At 38.4% G+C, this 26802-nt stretch overlaps 2 protein-coding genes across 3 annotated transcripts; one reads left to right on the top strand and one right to left on the bottom strand.

Annotated features, from left to right (window-relative positions):
- Window positions 1–10569: 10569 nt before the first annotated feature.
- On the bottom strand, window positions 10570–15876 carry LOC147484759 (uncharacterized). 2 transcript variants are annotated; one of them, XM_086578163.1, is made up of 9 exons: window positions 13879–15876; window positions 13026–13168; window positions 12816–12930; window positions 12658–12723; window positions 12471–12559; window positions 11983–12073; window positions 11672–11896; window positions 11439–11540; window positions 10570–11318 (listed from the first exon to the last, which is right to left on the bottom strand). In XM_086578163.1, the coding sequence occupies exons 1-9, from the start codon at window positions 15436–15438 to the stop codon at window positions 10782–10784; spliced, it is 2928 nt and encodes a 975-aa protein (XP_086434289.1). In that variant the 5' UTR covers window positions 15439–15876; the 3' UTR covers window positions 10570–10781. The 2 variants fall into 2 exon arrangements, with proteins under 2 accessions (XP_086434289.1, XP_086434288.1); XM_086578162.1 differs by having other exon boundaries at window positions 13026–13186; window positions 13879–15875.
- Window positions 15877–18978: 3102 nt separating this feature from the next.
- LOC147484760 (putative disease resistance RPP13-like protein 1) lies at window positions 18979–22619 on the top strand. The gene is made up of 3 exons (XM_086579809.1): window positions 18979–21593; window positions 21625–21960; window positions 22480–22619. Exons 1-2 carry the CDS (start codon window positions 19126–19128, stop codon window positions 21929–21931), a joined length of 2775 nt encoding a protein of 924 aa, XP_086435935.1. The 5' UTR covers window positions 18979–19125; the 3' UTR covers window positions 21932–21960; window positions 22480–22619.
- Window positions 22620–26802: the final 4183 nt, after the last annotated feature.

Here is a 26802-nt window from a genome sequence, read left to right on the forward strand (position 1 = left end):
CGTGGACTAACTCATGAATATGACTCTTTCTGTACTTCTATAAGATTGAGAACTGAAGATGTTTCTTTTGATGAACATTAATGGTTGTTGTTAAGTGAAGAGATAAACATTATTGATAGACAAAGGGTGATGCTTGATTCTTCCTCCCAAGCATTTGCAATGAATTTTAACAATTCAAGTTTCAATACTGCAAGTTATAATGCTGGTCGTGGAAGAGGCTCTTCTAACAGAGGAAGAGGAAGGAACTTTAATAATTCAGGAAGAGGCTCAAATTCTGGAAGAGGTTTTAATCCTATGCAAGGGTCTGGCTCAAATTCTAGTTCAAGTGGTTGCTTTCATTCAGTCTATGCCACAAGGGCTGAAGCAGGAGCTCCCAATCATTCTGTCTCTCAATCCACAAATCATCCAACACAAGCAGAAATTTCTTATTTTGAAGTAAACTTTTCAGTTTAACTTGAAGGGAATCTAAACAGCCTTAGCACTTTCGCCATTGGCCGCAGCCTCAATCATAGACCTTGTAAACTTCATGACATCAAAATCCTCAGTAACAAATCCACATTTTCAAATTGAAATGTGCTTGCTGCTTAGGGGAAAAAGGAAACAAGTTGAAAATCTTCTTTGTCCGTTGATGATAGACATAGTCGTGGTTGTACAGGAGCTGAGTGAGTGTTGTCTTCCCATCGCCTGCCATACTAACAATAGGAACAACAGAGACAACATCATTTCCCTTCCTAGATGATTCCTCTGACGACGACGAAGCAAGTAATATATGTTCTACATTACTCTTGTCAGCCTCCTTACGGAAAACACGGGATTCATCAACAAAAGAAGTGGTTGTGTATTTCTAAATACTAGTGTGTGTGTGCAAAGTGGAGGAGATGAACAAAGAGAGCTCTCTCTACTTCAGTGCATAGAAGATAGTCCCACATTGGTTATCCACCACTAGCAAGTGAAGTATAAGAGACATTCCTCTACCATAAGGGCGTGCCGTTAGGGTACAAATGTTTTTGTGTGAGGAAGGAGGACTCACCCAAAGCCACACGCGCGCGCCCCCATAGAGTGACTTCAATAGAACAAAACCTAGCCTAATACGCGCCTTGGTTGTTCCTTGTTACTGATGTCCTTGTCTCTTTATTGTTTTGTAAATCAATACCCTCAGTTTTCAAATCATTAATTAGCACATGAAAATCATGGATTTGAGACGTTACATCTCTATCCTCTCTCATCTTGAACTTTACAAAAGTCCCAACAATATATTTCTGAGTACCAGCATCCTCTATTATGTATTTTTTTGTTCAAACTCTCCCATATAGCATGTGCATTCTTATTTGAACAATAAATATCAAAAATTTCATTGGACAAGGTACTCAAAATAACATGACGACATACCTTATTCCCATTGAGCCAAGCAGTGTGATTTCTTTCTAAATCATTAGAACCCTCCATGGGTGTTATATCAGTGAGATATTTTGCATAGTTGAGTACATCTAGGGCTGTGAACACCCTTTCTCTCCCTCGCTTGAAGTGTGAACCGTTGAAGGATTCAATCTTTGATACATTGGGCTATTTGCGAGCATTCAGTAGAGGTGCAGCATCTCTCATAGTCGAAGTAACTTTCATGACTCCATAATTGGTTTCTTTGTTCGGCGTGTCTGTTGGTGTAGACATCTTGATTCTTTCCTTAAGATTGTTAGATGCGAATAAAGAAAACAATAAAGAGATAAGGACAGCAGTAACAGGGAACAACCAAGGCGCGTATTAGGCTGTCCTTAAGGAAAGATTAAGCAAGTAAGTAGAAGCAGATTCATTCGTATTACTAATAATGTTGTCAAGTACATTCAACATGAAAAGACTACTGTTATTACAATAACCTTTCCCAACAAAACTCTCATTCTTACTTAGAACGAACTTGTCACTCTCAAAAGTTACCTTGACGCCAGCTTTTCCAAGTAATGACATAGAAATCAAATTCTGATGAATCTCAAGAACATGAAGAACATTACTAAGTGAAAGGGTTTTCCTGAAGTTAACTTCAAAAAAATCTTGCTTGTTCCCTCAATAGGAACATACCTTGAGTCACCCATATAGACCTTATCATCTTTCACTAGTATGTAGTCTAAGAAGGCTTCAACATCACCACAGACGTGGCGGGTGGCACCAGAATCTAGTACCCAGTTCTTCTTCCCAGTGGCCAGAACACTTGTGACACTACAGCAGCAATTATATAATCTCCCTCAACTAAATTAGCATTGGGAAGATCATCAGTGTCTTTAATTTCTTGTGCCTGCACTGAAAAGCCCTATGTCCAGGTTTACCACAAACATAACAATTTCCATTGCCAGTACCACTCCTTTTAAAAGAAGTGTCTTGACCTTGAAATTCTTATTTTTGTTGTACTTTAGCTTTTTAGAGGTTTTGTTGGATTTGCTGGGATTACCTTCAACGATATTGGCTTAGGAATGGAATTTCTTAGACAACACCTCATCCCGAGTCTTGTTCTTTTCCTCTATGTGAATGTGAATGATCACATCCTCAAGAGTCATCTGTTTATGCTCATAATAGTGCTGCATATAGATTTTTAGTAGTAAAATCTGATAATAACCTTGTCGATGCTAACACTATTATAGAGAGTAAAAATGTTTATTTCTTTGAGAATATGTTTCCTTTGAAAACTGGCATTGAAAGGTTGATTGCTCCTAGTGAACAACAATCAACAGATCCTGAAATTTCTGAACAAGAAATTCGAAAGAGTAAAAGAGATAGAAAATTCACCAATTTTGGTGATGACTTTTACATGTTTCTTCTTGATGATGATCCTGTGACGTATAATGAGGCAATCAGTTCTCGAGATGCACCTTTCTGGAAAGATGTTATAAACTCATAACTAGATTCGATTATATCTAATCATACATGGGAGATAGTTGATCTACCTCCTGGGGCGAAACCTATACGTTACAAGTGGATCTTCAAAAAGAAACTGAAGCTAGATGGTTCCATTGATAAATACAAGGCTAGACTAGTAGTCAAGGAATTCTCCCAGAAAAAAGGCATTGACTATTTTGATACTTATGTTCCTGTAACTAGGATTTCTTTTATAAGAGTTCTAATGGCTCTAGCTGCTATTCATAATTTATTTATTCATCAAATGGATGTAAAAACTGCATTTTTGAATAGTCATTTTGATGAAGAAATATATATGATGCAACCTGAGGGTACTATAGTACCAGGGAGTGAGCACAAAGTATGCAAATTAGTTAAGTCTTTATATGGGTTGAAACAAACGGCAAAACAATGGCATGAAAAGTTTGACAATGTCATGATGTCCAATGGATATCAAATAAATGATGCTGATAAATGTATTTACTTTAAATCTTTTGATGTTAATACATATGTGATTATCTGTCTGTATGTGGATGACATGTTAATTATGAGTCCTAGCCTTGATGTTGTGAGAAACACCAAGATGTTCTTATCCTCCCAATTTGAAATGAAGGATTTGGGAGAAGTTGATGTGATTCTTGGAATCAAAATCATCAGAAACAGTGATGACTATACGCTTTCACAAAAACATTATGTTAAGGAGTTTTTGAAGAAGTTTAACTGTTATGATAATAAGCCTGTGTCGACACCTTATGAGGCAAGTAGTGAATTTCAGAAAAATTATCAACATAGTGTCCTTCAGTCTAAATATGCCCAAATTATTGGTAGTCTCATGTATTTGATGAATTGCACTAGACCTGACATTGCTTGTGCAGTTAGCAGGCTAAGCAGATACACTCATTGTCCTAACAAGGAACATTAGAGTGCGTTAGAGAGACTAGCCAAGTACTTGAGAGGAACAATGAATTATAGCATATGGTTTAGACAAACTCCACCTGTGATAGAGGATTATTGTGAGGCAAACTAGATATCTGATTCTCATGATATCAAGTCCACTAGTGGTTATATATTCACCCTTGGTGGAGGTGCAGTTGCTTGGAAATCTTCTAAGCAGACCTTGATAGCTCGTTCAACAATGGAGTCCGAGCTTATTACTTTAGATAAAGCGAGTGCTGAGGCTGAGTGGCTTAGAAATTAACATCTTAGCAGATCTTCCTACTGGTACAAAACCGTCTCCAGCTGTACCTATGCATTGTGACTGTCAGGCCGCAATAGCAAAGACATAGAGTAAATTGTATAAGGGGAAAAGCAGGTATATCTGTCTAAGACTACAGTCTATAAAGCAGCTGCTGGAATCTGGAGTTGTGGCTCTAGATTATGTGAGGTCAGAGTTAAATTTGGCCGATCCTCTTACCAAACCGCTTCACAAGAGGAAAGTGGTTGAAACGTCGAGGGGGATGAGACTTTTTGCCTAAGATAGAGGGCGACACTGATAGCAACCACCTATGTGATTGGAGATCCCATGAAGTAGGTTCAAAGGGAAAAACAAGTCACCTAGTCGCTCTGGTATGCTATCGTCCTTTTTGAGACGTCCCACCCTATGACTAGATAGTATTTTTGTATACTTTGTATAACTTGAATTGCAATGAGTAAGGATGAGTTATTTTACTCTTATTGGAATCCATAGTCCATTTTATAATGAGATAGTGTATTTTAACTGCAATGTACACTTGATGGATATCCACCTATATGAATGTAGAACTGGGTCGGTTCTTATGGATATTTAGGCTTGTATCCTAGAGCATTCATGAAACACAGGTAGCGCAGGGGCAAAAAAACGCAACACCGTAGAACATGCATATAATGAAAGAGCAGTGTAGGTGCATGTGATCTATTTTACTACAAGGGAATGTTGGTTCAAAGATTTTTTTAATCCACTACTTTCACGTATTATAAGACATGTTACCCTATGACTGGTTCAAGCCCGTAAAACACTAATATCTTATGTATTGTTTTTTCGATTCTCTCTGGCATTTCGTTAATAACCCATTTCTTTTGTAATATCCTATTCCAAAATAGTGGGGGACTTTTAGTAGTATTTTAAAATAGTGGGGGATTGTTGGAATCTCTTGTGTATTTCTAAATACTAGTGTGTGTGTGCAAAGTGGAGGAGATGAACAAAGAGTGTTCTCTCCACTTTAGTGCATAGAAGATAGTCCCACATTGGTTATCCACCACTAGCAAGTGAAGTATACCGAGTCGGTCGGCTCGGGCTCAGGCTTACTGTTGTGTCTAGTGGGTAGTGGATTAATCAAGACCGACTGCCTATGACCGCGTCCATAGAGGAACTGACTTCAATAGAACAAAACCCATCAAGAGAGACAAAATGACCTGTCCTATTCTTCTTCTCTTTAGCACACCATTGAATCCTATGAGGAAGACGTCACTGCTGTCTTTCTGCACCACTAAAAGGGGCGAAATCTTTCCTTAAAGACAGCCACATCACGACACGTTCTGCATTGTGATAACTCCCCCAATAAATCGTCCAATTTAGCTTGAATATTACTCAAGTTAGGCGCTGAGCTACATTTAAATAGTGATGAGAGCAACTTGGCTACCTGATCCTGATTCTTCTTAAGCTTCCCACCCTCCAACTTCAGAATTTTAATTGCAATCTCATCTACTAAGTCATTTGCATCATATGCTACTTGTTCAAGATCTTGCAGCAAACATTTCCATTCCATGTCACTTAATAACTGCTTCTCCTCTACTTCATGGATCAAGAATTGGACTCTTTTCAAAGTCCTTTCTAGCTGTTGTGAATCTATGAATGCGGAAACAACGTTACCCACAACAAACGGATCAATCCTATACAAAGATTGATCCTTCTTACTAGACAAGACTTCAACACCCTCCAAGTATTATCCCAACACTTCTCATTGACAATTTAACAAGCATATAAAGTAAAAGATAATAATGCAAAAGAGAATCAACTACAAGACAAGGATATATCGTGGTTCGGCAATTTGCCTACGTCCACACTGGCGAGATCCAAGCTTTACTAGATATCCGGAGTAACAGATTACAAGACCTCTCAATTCACTCACAAAGAATGAACACTCAACTCACTAAGAATTTCTCTCTTACAATCTCTCTCTTTCTTTCTTTTTGGTTTCAGCACGAAATTCACCGTTTCGGAATTTTTTCTGAAATAGTATAAAATAGGTTTTTTATGTAGAAACCTAACCTTTCCAAAACCAAGAAAGAGAGAGATTATAAGAGAACCTTGCTTGAAAGAGCGAGATGTTTGTTGTCTAATGCCAGTCTAGGCAAAGAGTATTGGGCAGATGCAGTGTCCATGGCGTGTTACCTGTATAATAGGTCACCAGTTCCAGCTATAGATTGCAAGACACCTTATGAGGTGTGGTCAGGTAACCCAGCTGATTATAGTAATTTGTGAGTGTTTGGATTGACTGCTTACTACCATGTGAGGGAGAGCAAGCTAGATCCTAGAGCTAAGAAAGTCATATTCTTAGGCTTCACAAATGGGGTAAAGGGATACAGATTGTGGTGTCTAGAAGACCACAAGTTCCTTGTCAGCAGAGATGTTACGTTTGATAAGACTTCCGTGTTATCTTTCAGTAAGCCGGAAAGAGCTGGGCAGAATGGTGAGTCTATAGAAGTTCAAGCCACTGAGCTTGAGTTGTCCGATGCAAAGAGATGTTGGTTTGGTTCATGATGAGGTACCAAATCATGGAACCACACAAACAACGAGGAAGAAGAGCAAGAGCATCCGCGAACTTGTATTGGCTGACCCTAGGCCAAAGAGACAAGTTAAAGAAGTGCACAAGTATGGGAACGAGAAGCCGGTGAAACACTATGGTTAGGTGGATTTAGTGGCATATGCACTGAATATTGAAGATGATGAGCCAGATAGTTTCAAGGAAGCTGTTAGAGATGCTCATTACAGAGATTGGTTGGTTGCTATGCAACAAGAGATGGAGTCTCTTGATAAAAATCACACATGGGACCTAGTTTAATTGCCAAAGGGCAAAAGGACTATCGGCAGTAAATGAGTGTTCAGAAAGAAAGAGGTCCTTCCTAAGTCCGACAGTACTGGGTACAAGGCAAGAGTAGTAGCAAAGGGTTTCTCACAGAAGGAAGGAGTCGACTACAATGAGGTATTTTCCCCGGTGGTCAAACATACTTCCATTCGTGTGTTATTGAGTTTAGTTGCTCAAGCCGACTTGGATTTAGAGCAACTTGATGTGAAAACTGCTTTCTTGCATGGGGACTTGGAGGAAGAGATTTTATATGAGACAACCTGAAGGGTTTGTTGTTCTTGAGAAAGAAGATCATGTATGCAAATTGAATCGGTCATTTGTATGGGTTAAAGCAACCTGTGCAATGGTACAAGCTTTGACACATTCATGATGCAACATGAGTACACCCGAAGTAAGTATGATAGCCGTGGTCTACTTTAGAAGGCTTTCGTGGTAATGACTTCATCTATCTCTGGTTTATGTGGATGACATGCTTATTGCTTCCAAAAGCATGGTGGAGATAGACAAGTTGAAATCTCAACTTAGCTTTGAGTTTGAGATGAAAGACTTAGGTAGAGCCAAGAAGATCTTGGGCATGGAGATTGACAGAGATAGGAAGAAGCGACGGATAGTTGTATCTCGGAAGAAATACCTTCAGAAAGTAATTTCACGATTTGGTATGGAGAATGCAAAGTCGGTTTCTACACTTTTAGCTGGGCATTTTAGGCTTTCAACTAAGTTCTCTCCTAGTTCGGTGGAGGAACAAAAGCATATGGCTAATGTTCCTTATGCAAGTGTCGTGGGTAGTTTGATGCATGCTATGGTGTGCACGCCTTACACATTTCAAGCGCGATTAGTGTTGTAGCGGTATATGGCAAATCACAGGGAAGCGACATTGGGAGGCGATGAAATGGGTACTAAGGTACTTGAAGGGTACCTTGGATGTGGGATTAGCTTATGGTGGAGGCACTTGTTATGTCGGTGGGTTTGTGGATTCCGATTATGCGGTGATCTAGATAGAGCGACGATCGACTCTTTGGTTATGTGTTTATGATACATGGTGCACGGTTAGTTGGAGGTCTATGCTTACATACTCTGATTACTCTATCTACTGAGGCAGAGTATATGGCAGTGAAAGAGGCACTATGGCTTCGAGGTCTTCTAGATGATATGAGTATTGAGCAGAACAGAGTTGTTTTGTATTGTGATAGTCAAAGTGCTATTCATTTAGATAAGAACCAAGTTCATCATGCTCGGACAAAACATATTGATGTCCGTTATCACTTTATACGGGATGTCGTTGAGGATGGTGATGTAACACTTGAGAAAGTGGACACCCATGACAATCCTGCTGATATGCTGACTAAGGTTGTCACCGGAGTTAAGTTCCAACACTGTTTGGACTTGCTCCAAATCCTACATGCTTGATAGAGCCCTTTGTGGGCATGGCCGCTTGGCGCTTGACGTGAGTCTTCCTTCTGCCGGATGTGTTCCTACCGGATGTGTTATTCTTTGGATGTGTTGGCTTGGTTTTATATGTTAAAACCTCACCGAGGTGGAGAATGTAGAGAAAAAGGGAATTTTTTCTCTTTTTACGTTTTGAGCGACTGGCGCCTCGGATGGGCGACCCGCTTTAACCTCCAGTGTTTTGAGCGCACTCAAGGCTCTCAGATGGCGCGACCAGCTTCACCGATTTCAAGATCTAAATTCACCGTTTTCGAATTTTTTCCAAATAGTATAAATATAGGTTCGTAGAAACCTAACTTTTCCAAAACCAAGAAAGAGAGATTATAAGAGAAAGCAATGCCGTGTGAGTTGAGTGTTCATTCTTTGTGAGTGAATTGAGAGACTTGTAATCTGTTACTCTCGGACATCTAGTAAAGCTTGGAACTCAAGTAGGTGTGGACGAGGCAAATTGTCGAACCACGATATATCCTTGTCTTGTAGTTGGTTTCTTTTTGCATTAATTGTTTTACCTTATATGCTTGTTATTTGATATTGAGAAGTGTTGGGATATTGCTTGGAGGGTGTTGAAGTCTTGTCTATTGAGAATGATCGATCCTTGTGTTGGATTGATCCGTTTGTTGTGGGTAACGTTGTTTCCGCACTCATAAAATCACAACACTAGCTTTTTCAGGTTATCATCAAATTCTCGAATTGACTTGTATACTGATATCCCCAAGTTAGTCAACTTTTCAAGCAGGACTTGAAGAGATGCAGATACAAACGAAGCAAAGAACCAATACACCATGGTGTCTTTGTTGTTGCACCCCTGAAGGCCGGATGCTACTTAGTCCCGTTGCCTGCAAGAGCCCATTTTCTGGTGGTCAAAGAGCTTTTGGTTGGTGATGTATGGTGATAGGAGTAGCATCACTCAAAATATATATCCACCTGACTTTTGATAATGATTAAGAATATCCTAGTTTCCAACCAAGGAGGGTGGAAGGTGAGGTAAAAACATTGTGTCACACAACTCATCTGGAATTACAGCACAGAGTGTGGAGAATATAAGCAACACGCAACTCATCTGGAATTACAGATTTACAGCACAGGGTCCCCACCTAGGAGTTAGTTATTTCGACTCACTACATGAACAATTACATGAGTTACGTTAGATTTGCATTAAAATACAAGCAGGATGCAGGATGTATCTCAATACAAATCAACCAATACCAGTTAGTAGGTCCGTTTGTATTTGTCAAGTGTGTTGCCTTCTCAGTAGTCGGTGTAGCACGCACCCCAATAATCTATACTACTTATTAAGGGAAAGCCTTAAAATGCGGCTATTTACCAATATATCCCCATACTTTTAATGCTAAAAATAAAATGTAAAGGGTAAATTAGACATTCCCACTTTAAAATCAGTTACACGCACAAAGAAGCAATCAATGGTAAACAACCCCCCTCCCCCCAAAGAAAAAATCATAAGTCAACAATATCGGCTGAAAGTTAATCTGTTTGTCGATTCACAAGTTTCTGCTTACTGGGTTTGCCAGTGTATTCAATCTTTATCTTTTAACTCTACCGCAGATTTTCTTCGGTGTCTGTGAAAATGATGCTCAACCCTCCCACTAACAAAAGTTAGTAATTGAACATTGATGAAAAGCCAACTAGTCATATTTTAATTGCACATGTAGGGCGTTCAGATTAGATACCAACATCACTAAAACTAGAATGTAATTGTTCGTTAGTTATTGCATATAAGCTTTTGTTTCTTCTGAAGACTTCGAAAAGGGAAGGTTTGGTACATCTGTGATCTGTACATGTGTATCATGAGTTTTGTAGTGAAGCCCACTTTGCAATCAAATGATATCTACGTAGTTGAATCATTCATAGTGTGATTTAAGGAGGCGGGGAAGTTGTACTCCTAATGGAACATGTTCCCTAGTTCCTACTGATACCACATAGATGGAAAAGAGCGGAAGAGAAGTCTCAAAGATTTTTTTATTGGTTATCAAACGTAAAAGTACATTCCTTGAGTCTAAAGTTTAAATGAGTCTTGATGGAAATGGTTTGTCTGATATCGGTTAGATTTTCAAAGATCGTGATCAATTATGTATTTGAATCTTGAGTTGTTAGTTACGTTTTTCTGATCACTAAAACAAGCCTGTAGATTGTCATACGCACACGGCACACACACAAAACAAAACACTTCAAGATGTTGTTGCATGAGATCTCATATGGCCTATGCCTCTATAAATATGTTTCATGTTGAGGAAAGATGGCAGAGAGTCTGTGGTAACTAACAGAAGGATAGTAATGGAGACACATCCAAAACTGTATTTTCACTATTTTGGTCTCTCCTCGCCTTACGCCCTTACATCATTACATGTAAGAAAAAATAATTGGGCAGTAATTTTACAAGCTTACTTGATTTAATAATCTTAATTGGAAATTTGAAGGCTTATCCCTCACACACCCGATTCGGGGTCCAGCTCCAGTTGCCCAATTGCGTGACAACTGCTTTCCTAATTGATAAGATACCATACCTTTCTCTGAAATAGGAATCAATTCCTGAAGGCTTATGTATTCTTTGTCCTCACGTTCCCCACCAAACAATTTACGCTTAGAAACCATATAATCCTTGTCTTCCTCTCCATCAAGTGAGTCGGTTTCATAACCCTCAGCAAGTTGAGATTCCTGCGAGTTAAGCTTGTTGCCTTTTTTGGCATAATTGACTGACCCTTTGAGTATATCAACAGCCTCGGGGTCCATTTTTAGTACTTTGGGCTTGCGTAAAAAAGCTTTGGGCTTTGCTCTTGCCCGGGTTACTTTTTTGGGCTTTGCTCTTGCCTGTTCGGTCTTTATATTACGGGCACTGATATCCTCTGCCTCCAAAACTGTCTCACCAGCATTTTTGCTTGATCTTTCTTGATCCTCATTACTGGGACTTATCTGAGTAACACGAAAGAGAAAAGTTTGCATCAATGCTGTACTTTACTACACTTCATTTTTGCCATACAGAATTTACTGTCTGATCTATAAATTGTAGAAACAAACTTCACGTTTCCTTACCCTGACATCAGTAAGATCAATATTGTGTTCCTTCAAAAAAGTAATGAATTCTTGAAAGTTTTGTTCTGTTGGGCGATAATGTCCACTGTGAGGCCAGACTGCCTGTTTCAATTAAGGAAACAAAGAATATATATATATTTAACAGTCTACAACGTGCACAGTAAAGCCGCTAAGGCAATTAGCATATGATAATGAAGAGTTTAATCAAAACACATTTGAGTTTTATTATATACCTTTAAGACACCATTTTCAACTACCAATTTCCCAGCTGCTGATGTTGCTCCTCCAGCTAAAAAACTTGAATGTTGAAAAATACCTTTTCTCTTCCGCCCAACATACAAAGTTTTGGATGTGCTGAGAACAAACATCCATTTGGCATCCATAGTGTCAAGTGGTTCTCCGCCTTGCTTGTAGAATTTTCCATCTTCAACTGTAACTTCATAAGCTTTCCTTTCTATCTGCAAGATGCACCAAATTTAAAATAAGTATGCATTCCTTCACTTTGAGAAACGAAAGAGTGCTTACTGAATCATATAAGACTCACCGGGTCAAGATACTTAATGCATTGTTCTATGAGCCTTGATCGAGGACATTCATCAACAAGATTGACTTCCTTCCCATCTCCAATATCTAACCTGAACTTATCATATAGCAAGTATGAAAGTGACCTTGCTGCAAATAAAGGGACCATGCTGCAAATCTATTTCTTACATTGATATTGTATGATCAGATTTTCCCACTTCTGGTGTCCTAAGCCTCTCTCTCACTCTTTTTTTCTCCTCTTCTTTCTTCTTCTTTTTTCTCTCACCTCTTTTCTCTTTATACTCCATAACTGCTAACCGTTTCTAGATTCCACGATCTCCACCTCTCCCTTCCCATGATTGCTAACCGTCCACTACTGCCTCAAGTGTCGCGGCCTGTATCCTATGCTCTCACTCTCTGGTGCCTTAAGTTACCTCGGTCTTTGGGACATGTCATCCTCATGGTCATGAATTTGGTAGATACAGATATGAAAGTGGTTATTAAACTTACCAATAAAAGAAGGGCTGTTGACTCTCAGAACGAAGCCAAGTAAGATAATAGTATTGAAGATTATGTCCGTAACAATGCCGTGGATCAATCTGTTAACAACAACAACAACAATAGACTCTAAAATCAACCCATGAACAACAATATAAATAAGTAAAACAGAACATCCGTCCATGAAACTGAAACTTACAGCCTCAAGCCAATGTTGTAGAGCAAGTTTTTGAGCTTTTTCATCCTTTGATAAGCCTATACCGACCTGCAATAAAAAGAAACGGTTCAGGATGTTGGACATGTTGAATATAGCAAATTATATTAGCAGAAGCCATACAAATTTGCTTAGAGGTTTACCCGAGACGCTCTGGTTCTTGCCCTCGACCAACGAGAAACAGAAGTTTCAGTGTTTTCAATGTCAAAGAAAGATAGAGAACTCCTTTTCAGCTCAGCACAGTCCAACAATTTTGACCTATGACATACAAAACTGCTCATTAAAATTTCAATAAACAAGGAAAGTAATGTATACAAATGCTAAACAAGTGGTGAGATTGTGAGAATACACACCACTGTTGCTCCACAAGAACTGCAAAGTCCGCTAGCTTCCTTCTGGTTCTGAAGCTTTTGTAAACTTTCTGCAATAGAAGTGCAGCTTCATATTCCACCTTCAAGGATCCTTCGGATGATGGAGTTGGTACTAATTTTAAAGCCTGCCCATGTTGAGAACTCTGCTTAAACAGAGAAGAGACATATTAAAAAAGGTAAAAAGTATCCAAATCACTTGAACTAGAATAATTAAGGTAACCATACATATCCATTCTCTCACTTGTGAAAATGATAACCATACATAGTATTAGGTTCAGATCATGTCTGTCGACTAAAAATTCCCCTTGCCTTCTGGCACTAATGACTGCTAGGCACGCTCATAAAAATCAGGGGCATATGGCACACCCGTGTTTTGACACTTAACATTTTCGCCCTTTGAATTCCAATAATACCAAATTTCTTTAACCAGGCCCGTAGAGAAGATATTACAATTCTTCAAAGTTTTAGCAAAAATGAAATTACAAATTCCCCTTCTCACATCAAGACAATGCATTATTTGAGAAAAAAAAAAACCAACCACCACTTATCCATAGTCCAAACCATCTCCTCAGGGGAAGGATATAGGCAATCCTTTAGAACCACTCCCATAGTCCCATGTACACTCCCGTGTAAAAGGTCTACCTACCACATGAGTTAAGGGTAAAGATGATTCAGGAAGAAAAGGTGTATGAATTTAATAAGTTGTACAGATTAGTATTCTCATAGCTTTTTCACAGGGTTCGGAGCTCAAATATATATAGGAATAATCTCACAATGTACATTAAATAATAACAAATGATGTAGAAGGGATAAGCGTTGAGTTAGATGAACGTACTCTTCCATGTGCAGAAAGATCGCGTATGTCGTAGCTAGACTGAGCTGACTCAATACCAACATATGATGATTGAGTCGACGGGATCTCAGACAGCTGAGTTTTCTTTTTCTCTCGTTCTTCTTTTTCAAGAAATCCTAAACTTCTGACCCCAAGAAAATGTTGGTAATCAATCCATATATGGCGAATAAGTTCAACCTTGCCGCATTGATGTCCTTCTTCCTTGAGGCACCATTCTTTTAGTAATGGACAGTCTATGATAACAAGGTAATGTAGCGAATTTGGTAGTCCATCCTTTGGGTATGATTTAAGTAATGGACAGAGTCTAACCTCTAATGTTTGAAGTGAATTGAGGAGTGAAAGTTGTGGAAGAGCTACAAGCTCAGAACAACCAAATATATTGAGCTTTTGTAAGTGAGGGAAGTCACCTTCCACCATTCCAGTCCATGTCTTCAACTTTGGCAGTCCATTAAGTGTGAGGCTCTCCAACTTCGGAAATGCCTTAAACGCGTCATCAGCACTTAAATCCTCATAAGGCGTTCCAAGATCAAGCTTCCGTAAGTATTCCATACTTTCTAATTCCAAGTCTCTGCCACAAAAGCGATGATCAATGATCTCAACTTCATGCATTTCGCTTATGGAGATAGACTTAAGGAAAGGCAGCTTCCCTAATGGTGAAAGGAGACCACACTTTCTGCAATCATGGAGAGTAATTGAGAAAAGTTTGGAGAAATTGGGGTCCCCGATCCAACTAGGAAACTTGGCATCACCGTAGCCTACTATCTGCAACTCTTTGAGTTTTGTATGAGGTTGGAGACTCTGAAGGATCTCAAATCCATCTTGTAACTCAGTCCATTGCAACTCCAACTTGTCCAGATAGTATTTTCGACCCAAATCCGCTTTCTTAGCCTCCTCCGAGCAAGATACATTCTCAAGCCTTAAAATGTGAAAATCTCCATGAAGGTTCACCATATGCTCTAATTCTGTCAAGTGGCACCCATTCTCCTTACCAACAACAAAAGCAGGCAATGTTTGTAACTCAGTCAAATCCCCGAGTCCCGGTGGCATTGAAACCAATAGACGTGCTACATCGACATCCAGATGTCGTAGGTTTGCCAACTTCCGCATGCCTTTCGGTAAATCAACAAGCTTGAAGCAACCGTTGAGTTTCAAAGTTTGCAATTCGTGAAGGCTACACAGTGACTTTGGCAATGTTGTTACTGGAGTCCCCGAGAGATTAAGATATCTCAAACCTTTCAAATTCCTTACCGAGCTCGGCAGCTCCATGATGATTGTGTGACTAAAATCAAGAACCCTTAACAATCGTAATTTTAGAAAAAGATCTTGAGGGAGTTTGTCAAAGTGGGATCCATCCTCATGGAATATCATTAGAGTGCATAGATTTGTAGCTTGGTACAAATCATTAAGAGTCAACGGATCAATACTATCGCGACACGAAGAATGAAGAATGGAGAGTTTTCTCAGAAATATAAGAATTTTCATCGCCAACTCTAAAGTACTCATCCTCATGCCGATCAGAAAAGAAATAAACAACGGATTCATTCAGTTTGTACTTTGGTCCACCATTCACGTACTGAAAAACAGTCATTCTTCGAAACGTCTCAAATAAGACAGCAGCAGTGATTTCAAGTTTTTGATGGGTCTCGTTCTCGAGTGGAATAAAGCCTTGAGCTATCCATAGCTGGATTATTTCATCCATGCAGAATTCATAATCTTTTGGAAACAAGTAGCAAAACTGAAAACACATCCTCGTACATTTCTCATTAATAAATTTCTTATCTAAAAGGTTTGCTTCCCACATGCTTTTAAACATGTCCCAACTACTATTGTACTCACCAGAATCTGGGTTAGCCTCCCCTGCCCTTGTTATGCCTGCCATATCAGTTTCGCTCAAGGAAGGCACTGTTTACTTTCCCTCAAGTCGATGGAAATCTTATTATGATCGGGTTTGGGACGTGTGGTCTGAATTCTGGCTTTTTTTTAGCAATTATTTAAGTTTGGAGGACAGTGACACCTTTCTTTCCTCTAAGTTTTACGAAAGGAAAAGAGTTTAAAATTGACCAACCACTCATTTTACCGTGGAGAGCCAAGTAGCAGTCTAGCTCTAGCACTATCCTAGCTAAAACTTAGTGCCCTAAACCCGAATTTATCAAACAAAAAATAAAATAACAATGACAAAAAATTAATTATTTGTCATTCAGACAGGTATTGTGGTGGGCAGTAATTATTTTTAAAACTGGTTATCAATAAAATTTTCACTTATTAAAAAATAATTAATTAAATCTTTTCAATGGTTGACAGAAAATGTGGAAAAAAATGCCTTTTTTTCTTGAGTTTGAAATCTTATAGCCATTTGGTGAATTAAAGAAATGTGAAAAATTAAAAAACAATAGGCATTCTTAGAATTTGAATTTTTAGATCCATTTGGTGAATTCAAGAAAGTTGCAAAATGGAAAACAAATTCTTTAGGTATCTGTCAAATAGGGAAAGCAACTTCTGAAGAAAAAAAAAAAAAAAAAATGTTTTCTTCCTCTATTGTTTTGACCAAAGTTTGTAAACTTTTTCCAACAAAAATAGAAAACAACCAGCACAATCCACAAATCAATTGATTTCACCTCAAGATAATCTCAAGTTTTTAATTTCATTCTCATTGATGTATAGTAGTTGATGACATGTCATCTAGCGTTAGACGCGATATAAAAGTTTGATGGAACATAAAAGAAATTAATTTTAATTGATACTGATGAATAATTACAGTTTTCATCATAGAAACTAAGGTACCCTGGAAGCTATTTATATAGAAAAACCTTCTTAAACACCTAAAAACACTTTCTTAACCTATCTACATCATAATATTAATCTTCTAAAACTATTATAATTTATAAATTAGACAGCAATTTTTATTCGTGAACTAAAACTTACAAACGACCGAGTATTTACAAATTGAAAAAAAAAATGGCATTCATATAAAAGTGGAGATATGTGTAGTTGGGCCAGTCTACATGTATCTCGAGGTTTCATGGCATATATCTTACTATATTAGAAAAATATAGGGTGTGAAGAATAGTGGTTTTGTGTCACAGGGGTAAATAAATAATTTTGTTTAATACTTTATTATTTTTTGTTAAAAACAGACTTAGAATTTTGAATATAGTTTATTTTGTCATTTTGTAAGATGATTGTCATTGATGTAATTTTGATAGCCCAGGTCACCACTAGTTTGTGCTTCCGCTGTTTGTTGTATTGGTGGCCGGCTTGTTGATTCAAGATAAACTTTAATTGGAGAACCAGTGTTACTTGATCACAAATGCAATTCGGCCAAGAACTCAACTAAGAATATAAATAAAGAGCTAGAAGATAAAAATACTAACTAACAAAGGCCAACTCATAATTTACAATGGAAAGCAAAGATTCAAGTTTAATAACTCAAAATCTTACAAAATCCAATAACCCAACCCTATCAAATTTCAACAAATAACCAAAAAGTCCAGCTTCAATCTTTATCAATCAATCACAAATATCAATAAATCATGTTTGGAGCATGTCTTCTCAATTCAATTTTACAAGATCCGAAAAAATCGGGTTATTGCCGGAGAATTTCATGAATGGTTAAAAAAAAGACTTTGCAACTCATCCGGATGGAGATGGAGGGAAAATAGAAGGGGGCTGATTGCTATTTGGAAAAGTTATTGAGCAAAGAGTCACAATTTGACTTTGTCAAAAAAACAGGCTTGCACGTCATTTGGTAGAATTTGCTGGTGCATGTTCTTAGGCTGAGTCCAATGGCTCATCATCCCTTTAAAAGTAGTGTTAAAGTCAATAAAGTAGAAATTTAAAAGTAGAAATTTAAAATCGATAAAGTAAAATTTAAAGTCGATAAAGTAGAGTTAAAGTCAACATATTTTATTTTCTATTCATTTTACTCTCTATATATATAGAGTAAAATGTAGATAGAAGAGAAAAATTCTTTTCAGATATATACATAGAAAAATAATGATAGAGAGAAAAATATGTTGATTTTAAATTTCTATTTTGTTGACTTTAACTCTACTTTATTGACTTTAACACTACTTTTAAAGGGATAGGGAGCCATTGGACTCAGCCTTAGTACGCATAGTATTACTCCATATACATGATGCTAGTATTATTAATACACATTGGAGGTTGAACCGTTGATAAAAGTATTCACGTAGGAGTGAACAGAGGAGTGATATTTGGCTCCTAGTGATATTCCCTCCAACCTATCCCAATCAAGAAGCAACACCTGTTAATTTTATTGGAATCCAGCTGATAATATATTTTTTTAGATTTGCACTTTTAATTTTACTCTTAGAATATTGGTCAACAATTCTTTTTTTAGTTTCTTTATTTAATTAAAAAATTCAATAATTATCATTTGAGCAGACTAGTTTGATGCATGTGGTGACGCACATGTTTTTATACCCAAACTAAATAATTGAAGACAGCATGATACTATTGTAAATATAGAAAAATACCATGAGCAAATCCGTTTGACTAAGAGTTACAAATCACAGGATAAACAAATATTATAGTACTGTTGAGGGACTGTAGCTCAGGATCGGAAATTTTAAATTAGTAAAAGATTTATGGGAAATTATTCTATTCATGAGTCGGCGAAGATGAAAAAAACACATTTGAAGTATCATTTATTGTTTTTTTCAACAAATATTTAAGATTTTATCTTTAAAATTTAACGAGGGCAAATTGGTAAGTTTAGGAAAAATGCGGTTATTGGTAGTTGGATTTCGAAATATTATAGCCATGTATTGCTTTTTGATTGGGCTTGGAGCCCTGGTAGGAAATATCACTAGGAGCAAAAAAAATCACTCTGAAAAGAGGACTTTTCTATATCCACAATCCACTTACACGATTTGCATTTTGCACCAGCCATTTAGGCATTTGGTAAGAACTCAGGGCCGGCCCTGACACTAAATGTGTGTAAGAGTGTAAGACTGTAGAGACTCATTGGTTGGATTTTGTTAATTCTTATCAAAGACTTAAGAGAAGCTGTAGAGACAAGTTGACTTTCAGTCTTTAATTTCACTGATGCTTCTCATATCTCAATTCCAAACAAGCCAAAAGCTGTTTGAGTAGATGCTAATCACCTTATCACCATTCACCACCAGAAAATGGGCTATTGCAGCCAAAATGGAGTAAGCTTGCCTTTAGTTTAGGCTTGAGAGAAGAAGGGGCGAGGGGATAGAAAACATGGTGTATTGGTTCCTTGGCTCCCTTGTGTCTGCATCTCTTCAGGTCCTTCTTGAAAAGTTGACTAATGGGGGAATATCAGTATATAAATCCATTGGCGACGTTGATGGTAAGCTGAAAAAGCTGGAGAGGACTTTGAAAAGAGTCCAATTCTTGATCCGTGAAGCAGAGGACAAGCAGTTACTAAGTGACATGAACTGGAAAGATTTGCTGCGAGACCTTGAAGAAGTAGCATATATTGCAGATGACTTGATTGATGAGATTGAAATTAAAGTTTTCAAACTAGAAGGTACGCAAGATCAGGTACGCAAGTTGCTATTGTCTTTCTATAAACGTACCTCAGCACCAAACATTAATGACATTCAAGATAGATTGGATAATCTTTTGCTGGAAGTGGGAGCTCTATTGCAAAATAGGTGTCGTAACGTGATAGAAAGTGATCTGCAAACTAGTTCAATCGTAGATGAATCCCGAGTTTTCGGTAGGGAGATTGATAAGTGTAATGTAATAAATATGATACTTGCTTCTTCGTCAAAGGAATCATCCAAGCAAGGAAATGGTGTTGTTGTCATTCCCATTGTGGGTATGGCAGGTGTTGGGAAGACCACACTCGCTCAGCTTGTGTACAACCATGACTACCCAGGGACAAAGAAGCTTCTCAACTTTTTACCCTTTTCAGGCAAGAAGGCTCATTTCGATTTGAAAATGTGGGTTTCTGTCAGTGAAGATTTTGATGTCGTAAGGCTTACAAGGCGTATCATTGATGAGGCTTCCAATGGGGAAAATACTTGTGAAGTCTTGAGTTTGAATTCCCTTCAGGTTAAACTCAAAGCAATTGTGCGAGATAAGAAATTTCTACTGGTGTTTGATGACTTGCGGAATGAAAAGCCAAATGAGTGGGACCGCCTTCTTATACCATTGAAGTATGGATTAAATGGAAGTAAAATTGTCATAACCACAAGAAGTTTTGGGGTTTCAAAACTTGTCAGTGCAGCTCAACCTTATCATTTGCAGTGCTTGTTGTCGGAAGACTGTTGGTCAGTGCTCAAAGAAGAAGCCCTTGGAAACACCGATTTGGACACAGTTCCAGAATTGAAAGAGATTGGGATCAACATAGCAGTGAAATGTAAGGGGTTACCTTTGGCAGCCAAGACTGTTGGAAGGTTATTACATTCTATCGGAGTTGATGAAAACGAGTGGAATAAAATTTTGGAAAACAAGATATGGGACTTAGTAGTTTCAGAGCTAAGAACGGGTTATCATCCTCTGCCTGCACATGTGAGGCAGTGTTTTGCATATTGTTCCCTGTTTCCGCAAAATTATGAATTTGAGAAGGATAAAACAGTTCAAATGTGGATGGGCGAAGGGTTCTTAGTACCTGGTGAAGAAAGAAAAATTATAGAAGACATGGGGAATGATAACTTTGATCACTTATGGCAGAAGTCGTTTTTCCAAATGGTAGGTGGAAAGTATTACATGCACGATGCAGTTCGCCAATTGGCTCAATCCGTTTCTGGAAATAAGTTCATCAGGATGGAGAGGACCAATGACTCGTGCATCCATGAAACTACTCGACATTTATCACTTGCTTGTGAAATTATCCAGACAACGACTTGTGAGGCTTCCTATATCTGTAAGGCTTTACGAACCTTTCTGCTATCAGGTAAATATAGACCTCCCATCAAAGAAGTTCCAAATGATCTATTCCTAAGATTGGTACGCTTGCGAGTGTTGGATTTGAGTGGTACTCATATTGAAGAGTTGACAGGGAGTATTGGAAATTTGAAACATCTTCGTTTTCTGGACTTATCCAATACGCTTCTGAAATGGTTGCCCGAAACTGTGAAAGAACTCTGTATTTTGCAAACATTAAGACTTCAGAATTGTTTAATGCTTCTTTATTTACCAAAAAGCACAGGTAGGCTTAAAAGTCTACAACATCTTGAGCTCGGCGGGAGCAGCAAGTTGACTTCTATGCCGCCTGGAATTGGAAAGTTAACTGGTCTTCAAACAGTAAGGGAATTTGTTGTTGGTTCAGAGAGGGGCCAACTGATGGAACTAAAGGACATGAACAATATTCGAGGATCACTTTGCATTAAACAGCTCGAGAAGGTAAACAACCCAGAAGAAGCTATGGGTGCCAAATTAGCAGACAAGGAGTACCTTGACGTCTTGGACTTGCAATGGACCTCTACTGCTGATGCACGCAATAACAAACATATTCTTGATAAGCTTAGACCTCATGAAACACTGAAAATTTTCAGCTTGAGAAGGTATGGTGGTAAAATGTTTCCGGCGTGGGTGAGTGATCCTTCGTTCTCTAAACTTACGAGTATTTGCATGTATGAGTGTGAAAACTGTGTTCTTCTTCCCCCTCTTGGCAAACTTCCAGATCTCAGATCCCTCAAAATTATTGGAATGCTTCATTTGATAATGGTGGATGAAACATTTATTGGTCTTGATATAGGGTTCGACGCTGGAGACTCTAGAATTTAGTGAAATGCCTAGACTGGAAAGTTGGGTTGGAATTCGTGACAATGACATGGCAAGCCTTCGTGAACTTACCATTTCCGAATGTCCTAAGATGGTTACTCTACCATCACTTCATTATCTTCGGTCCTTAAAGAAACTGGAATTTGACAACTGCCCTCAACTTCCATCGTTTCCAGAGGGCGGACTATCAAGTTCAATTGAGTGTCTGATTATTACGGAATGTGACTTGCTGGAAGATCGATGCAGAAGAGATGGAGGACAAGACTGGATGAAGATAGAGCACATTCCTTGCATAGAAATCGGTGACATATAGTAAGAGAAGTGGAGGCCTACGTCTTAGAGGTATCAAAACTGGCTACTTCTTTGAAACTATGTGTGCAATCTATTATTTTGGAATCTGCATAAAAGATGGTCTACGCAATTCGAATCTTTTTAACGTTCTAATGAAAACAAATGTATTAGCTAACCAAGAAGGGTTCCCAGAAGACACAAGGGCACACCACAAAAAACTTGCTAATAAGCCAATTTTTCTGTTCACTTGGGCAATTAGGAAAACAAAGCAGGCCTCCTAAAGATGCACACATCAAGGAGGCCATGTCTTGACCTGAAAATGGAAATGTCTCAAGCTTTGTGGTGTGGCCAAAGCGTATCCATATAATGATATATTTGTTCAACTAGCTGTAAAGATTGTAAACTATTTCCAGATAAGTATTTCAACAGTAAAAGTCTAAAGATTTTATTCTCTAATTGTGTGTTTGATGCAGGATTGGCCAATCATAGCTTGTAAGCATAATCCCCCTTTTGTTATTTATCATTTATTCTAATATCTCTGTTTTATTTCTTTTTTTTTTTCCAACGTAGGAGGAACCAGCTCTCACTATTCAAAGCACCACATACAATCATGGCTTGTTGTGGATTCGATCTCCCGAGAAAAGAAATGATCTGAAGTCTAGTCACTCGATTTATCAGTTCTTTCAGATTAGAAATTGTCAGAAGGCTGTAGTCAATTATGTTAAACATTAGTTATTTTTGTTAATCGATCTTCAGACTGAGGATGACTAATCCGAATAATGGTCTATGTTAATTTGGTTCCCTGGGAAAAAAATAAATAAAAAGTTGGGATCAAATACGTTGAGGCTTTGCTGGTTAGTTTGTGTGGAGTTAATAACTTAATATATCATACAAAGGGACTGAAGGGGATTTCACCAAACGTCTTAGTTTATTTTTAACTTATTAAGCTAATTTTACTTTTTTGGTTTCATCTTCAGATGGATAGTAAGTTGTTTATTTGCTTCTCATAATACTTTATGCAACTTTATATGGAGATATGTCTACCCAGAATAAAGTCACATTGGTTTTTCAGTACGATAATTCCATTTTTAACACGGAACACAATGAAGCTCAAAAAACTGCATTAGTGTTAGACAAACAAAGTTCCTGTAACAAGTCTTTATGGACCAGGTGGAGGCGGTTGGGTCTACTCAAAATGGAGCATCAACAAGAGTCTTTGGACTAGGTTCCCTTCAGAGTAGATGAGCCTTCAGGCTAGCTAGGGCCTTTCAATATAACTGGTGTGGGTCTACCTTAACCCTCTAAATATTTTTTTAAAAAAAACAAAAACAAAAACAAAAAAAACAAGGTTCCTGTTAGTCAGTTACGCCACACCGTCTCCCCCTTCTACACAGTTATACATGTCCACCTCAAAACCTAGTGGAAACTGTGTGATATTCCTGATTTCCTTCTATGTTCTATACGACTATACCATCCTTCATAGGAAAATAAAAATAAAAATCAATAACACTTTGAACTTGCTTAATTTAGACACTTCACCAGAAAACTTGGAAATTACCCGCCCATGTGCTGGTAGGTACTAACGACCTAACATGTCTGTGACCCACGATCCAGTATTTTTGGACTTTGTCCTGTGTCTACTATCAATAATTCAATACTGTTTTCAACAAGCTGTTTACATTTCATCATAAGCACTAAACCCTGTAATACGTAATTTAGTAGTAAGATGCGAAATTAGAGTGTAAATGTGTAATACAGTTTCAGGAACATGAGATCTTATGGACTTTCATTAAAAATTAATACTTTAGCAGTATATATTAAAACAAACAGAACATATTGGGCGGTATATGTATAATTACATACACAGAACATCAAATAATACTTCACAATGTAATCATTCGACGTATCACTAAAAAGCATCAGCATATGCATGATGATAGCCATCACGCGACCAGACTATTCATACAGTGAAGTCATTTGTGGTGTTGCTGCCCACTTCATAAACGAACATATGTTCAAGTGTTCAAGTGTTCAAGTGTTCAACAATGTCGAGTACGTTCGTTCTCCAATCACTTCCTGATGAATTTTGTATTTTGATGAAATATTTGTTACTACACTTGATCTAGTATTAGCTCAATAAACAACTCACTGCACAGTATGGCCACGTAATCGAACCTTATTACACCAGTTGAGTTACAGTTGGGAATACTTCTTCATATATGTTCATGAACATCTTGTTAAGTGTATTATAAATCAGTGCTGTAAGTATAGGCAATGATAACCCTTCCAGATTGTTTGGTCCAGAATGTGATGGGCGCTGGTAGATTACATGCTGCTTATTCCATAAAACTGAGCGGCCACGTAATCGAACCTTATTACACCAGTTGAGTTACAGTTGGGAATACTTCTTCATATATGTTCATGAACATCTTGTTAAGTGTATTATAAATCAGTGCTGTAAGTATAGGCAATGATAACCCTTCCAGATTGTTTGGTCCAGAATGTGATGGGCGCTGGTAGATTACATGCTGCTTATTCCATAAAACTGAGCGTCTTCCTTGTTTATGTCATTTTCAGTCTGTCCCTTTGCGTTTCCAGAACCTTCAAGACGTTTAAGTTGTACATCAATACCAGTCTATCTCCTTAGCCAATGACTAAAGCTTTGCTTTTAATCTTGTTAACTGAAAATGAGGAAAAATTATCACTACCATACGTACATATGGATACTGTCCAAGAAAAACAACTCAATCTTAAAACATGTAAGACTCTCATACTAGTTTTGGCTGGACAATCACTTTATTACTCTATGCTCTATCTTGTTATTTCTGTATTTGTTTCAGTATCAATAGTTAGGAGCTCTGCTAGCTGTCTTAACAATTTAACAATGTATATGGCCCAGAATCCACATCGAATAATTGGAATATGTCGGTCGACGTTATCCGTGAAGCATATTCTGCAACAGATCGAAGAGGAATTCCTGTGTCTTGTACAGAAAGAGTGGCTCATTAAGCCACAAATGCCAACAGTGGGATCGTGCTGTTTGGTAGGGATCATATGTGCTGGAACACTATATATTGCAAACGTTGGGAAGTCTAGGGTGGTTTTAGGGAGATCAGAAAAGGCAAGCATGGATGTTACTGCTATTCAGTTGTCAGCTGAGCATGATGCAAGTATATATTGAATCTGTAAGAGAGGAGCTGCGCTCACTGCATCCTCATGATTCAGAGAGTTGTTTAAAAACGGCGGAGTATGGCGTGTAAAGAGTATAATAAAGGGGATGTTTTCATCAGATTTGTTTCTGATATCTCTTCTTAGTTTTTATCCAGTACTTTAATCTAGCTTCTAATGAATTGAATTCTTAATCATCATTAGCCGTAATCTCAATGAAAGGCTCCTGAATCTCTAATTCTTGCAGACTTCAAGATCCACTGGTGATGCTTATCTGAAGAGGACAGAATTCAACAGAGAGCCTCTGTATCAGAAGTTTCAATTGCGTGAACGAGAAACCAATCCTTAGTTCTGAACCATCAGTCTTAGTCAGAAACTACATCTGTAAAGGAGCGTTCTGGTTTGCTCTTAATTACTGTAGAAAAGAGGAGGAAGGGTTTGGTTTTTTGGTTAAACCGAGGTCGCTGATGAGAGAGCTGCCTACGTATCTTCTCTAGATTTCTTGTGAGAGAAGAATCAGGTCTGACGTAGTTCCATTAGGTGGTATTTATAGACTTAAGGGAGTGTAGATCTTTTGGACACGTGTACCCTCGTGTACAAATGTAGGGTGGAGATTACGAACGTGTGTTGAGTAAACATTATTAGGAGTTGTACGCTGATTGGGAGTGGATGAGGTAGCCCGTATTTCCCGGTGATGGGATGTAAAGGTAAGATTTTGGTGATGATTACATATGGTGGGGTGTGTTTTTATCCGAGGCGTTCAGTCTCCAGTCTTCTGCCCGTCTTGCGATGTCTTTGGCTAGATTTAAGCGTACCACCTATACGGAAGGAGCTGCTCACAGGCCGGTCTTGGAGGTCGATGTCTTGAGTTCGCTTATGCTTCGCGCGTGTGCAACTGCTCACAGATCGGTCTTGGAGGTCAATGTCTTGAGTTCGCTTATGCTTCGCGTGTGTGCTGTTCCTTACTGGGGATATTGCTCCCCCACACAGCCCCCTCTCAGTAGATTGGTTGTGTCCTTGGAAGCGATCTGCTGAGAGAAGAACGGAAGTTTGTGCGGAGCATGAGCGAGCTATGGTGAATGCTCTAACTGAGGGGCCGCTAGGTTTGAACCTTGTAGTATGATGGTTTGGCGGGAAAGAAGAGTTAGCCTGTGGCTGGCACGTGACAGAATCGTAGCAGTTGGAAAGGAATCGTGTCGCCGCGTTATTCGGAACTTTTGAAAAGACAGGTCCCTAGACACGTGTGTGGGCTAGATCATAGGCTGTAATCATAACTTCTTGGTAACTGAACAGGCGGTTATGCAAAATCAAATTTGGGATAACCAAAAAGGCATTTCCAGCTTCCTTCTTCCACAAAAATGCAAGCTAGGGTTCTTCAGGTGAGTGCTTCTGTTACTGTTACCTTTTCCTTTTCACTTTGCTTTCTTCTCGTTCCAGTGCGATTTGTTAAGTTGGTAGGGCAGTGTTAGGTTGTAGGGTTTAAGCTTGAGTAATCTGATAAAAAAGGAAACGGTACAATGTCTGACTCTGATGATACTCGCTCGGAAGAGGTTCGGGAGATTTCACTAAGCTGTGGGGAGTATGAAGATGATAATGAAGAATCGTTGAGTGTTGGTGTTCGGACTGAGTTGGATGAGGAAGTTAGGGTAGATGAGGGTAATAGTCGATCTGGGTAAGAAGGTGACGTGGTAGTACGTCGGGTCGAGGGGGGATGACGTCAGCAAG

This window comes from Coptis chinensis, chromosome 8, assembly GCF_015680905.1.
Source record: "Coptis chinensis isolate HL-2020 chromosome 8, ASM1568090v1, whole genome shotgun sequence".
Classification (NCBI taxonomy): Eukaryota; Viridiplantae; Streptophyta; class Magnoliopsida; order Ranunculales; family Ranunculaceae; genus Coptis; species Coptis chinensis.

Excerpts from the sequence above, each read along its gene's own strand:
- LOC147484759 (XM_086578162.1), bottom strand. The coding sequence starts at position 15,438 with ATGAATCCGTTGTTTATTTCTTTTCTGATCGGCATGAGGATGAGTACT. Across the intron at positions 13,187-13,878 it reads ATCTTTCTGCACATGGAAGA|AGTTCTCAACATGGGCAGGC; the intron begins GTACGTTCATCT and ends CTGTTTAAGCAG. Across the intron at positions 12,560-12,657 it reads TACAACATTGGCTTGAGGCT|ATTGATCCACGGCATTGTTA; the intron begins GTAAGTTTCAGT and ends TGTTGTTAACAG.
- LOC147484760 (XM_086579809.1), top strand. The coding sequence starts at position 19,126 with ATGGTGTATTGGTTCCTTGGCTCCCTTGTGTCTGCATCTCTTCAGGTC. Across the intron at positions 21,594-21,624 it reads TTTATTGGTCTTGATATAGG|AATGCCTAGACTGGAAAGTT; the intron begins GTTCGACGCTGG and ends AGAATTTAGTGA.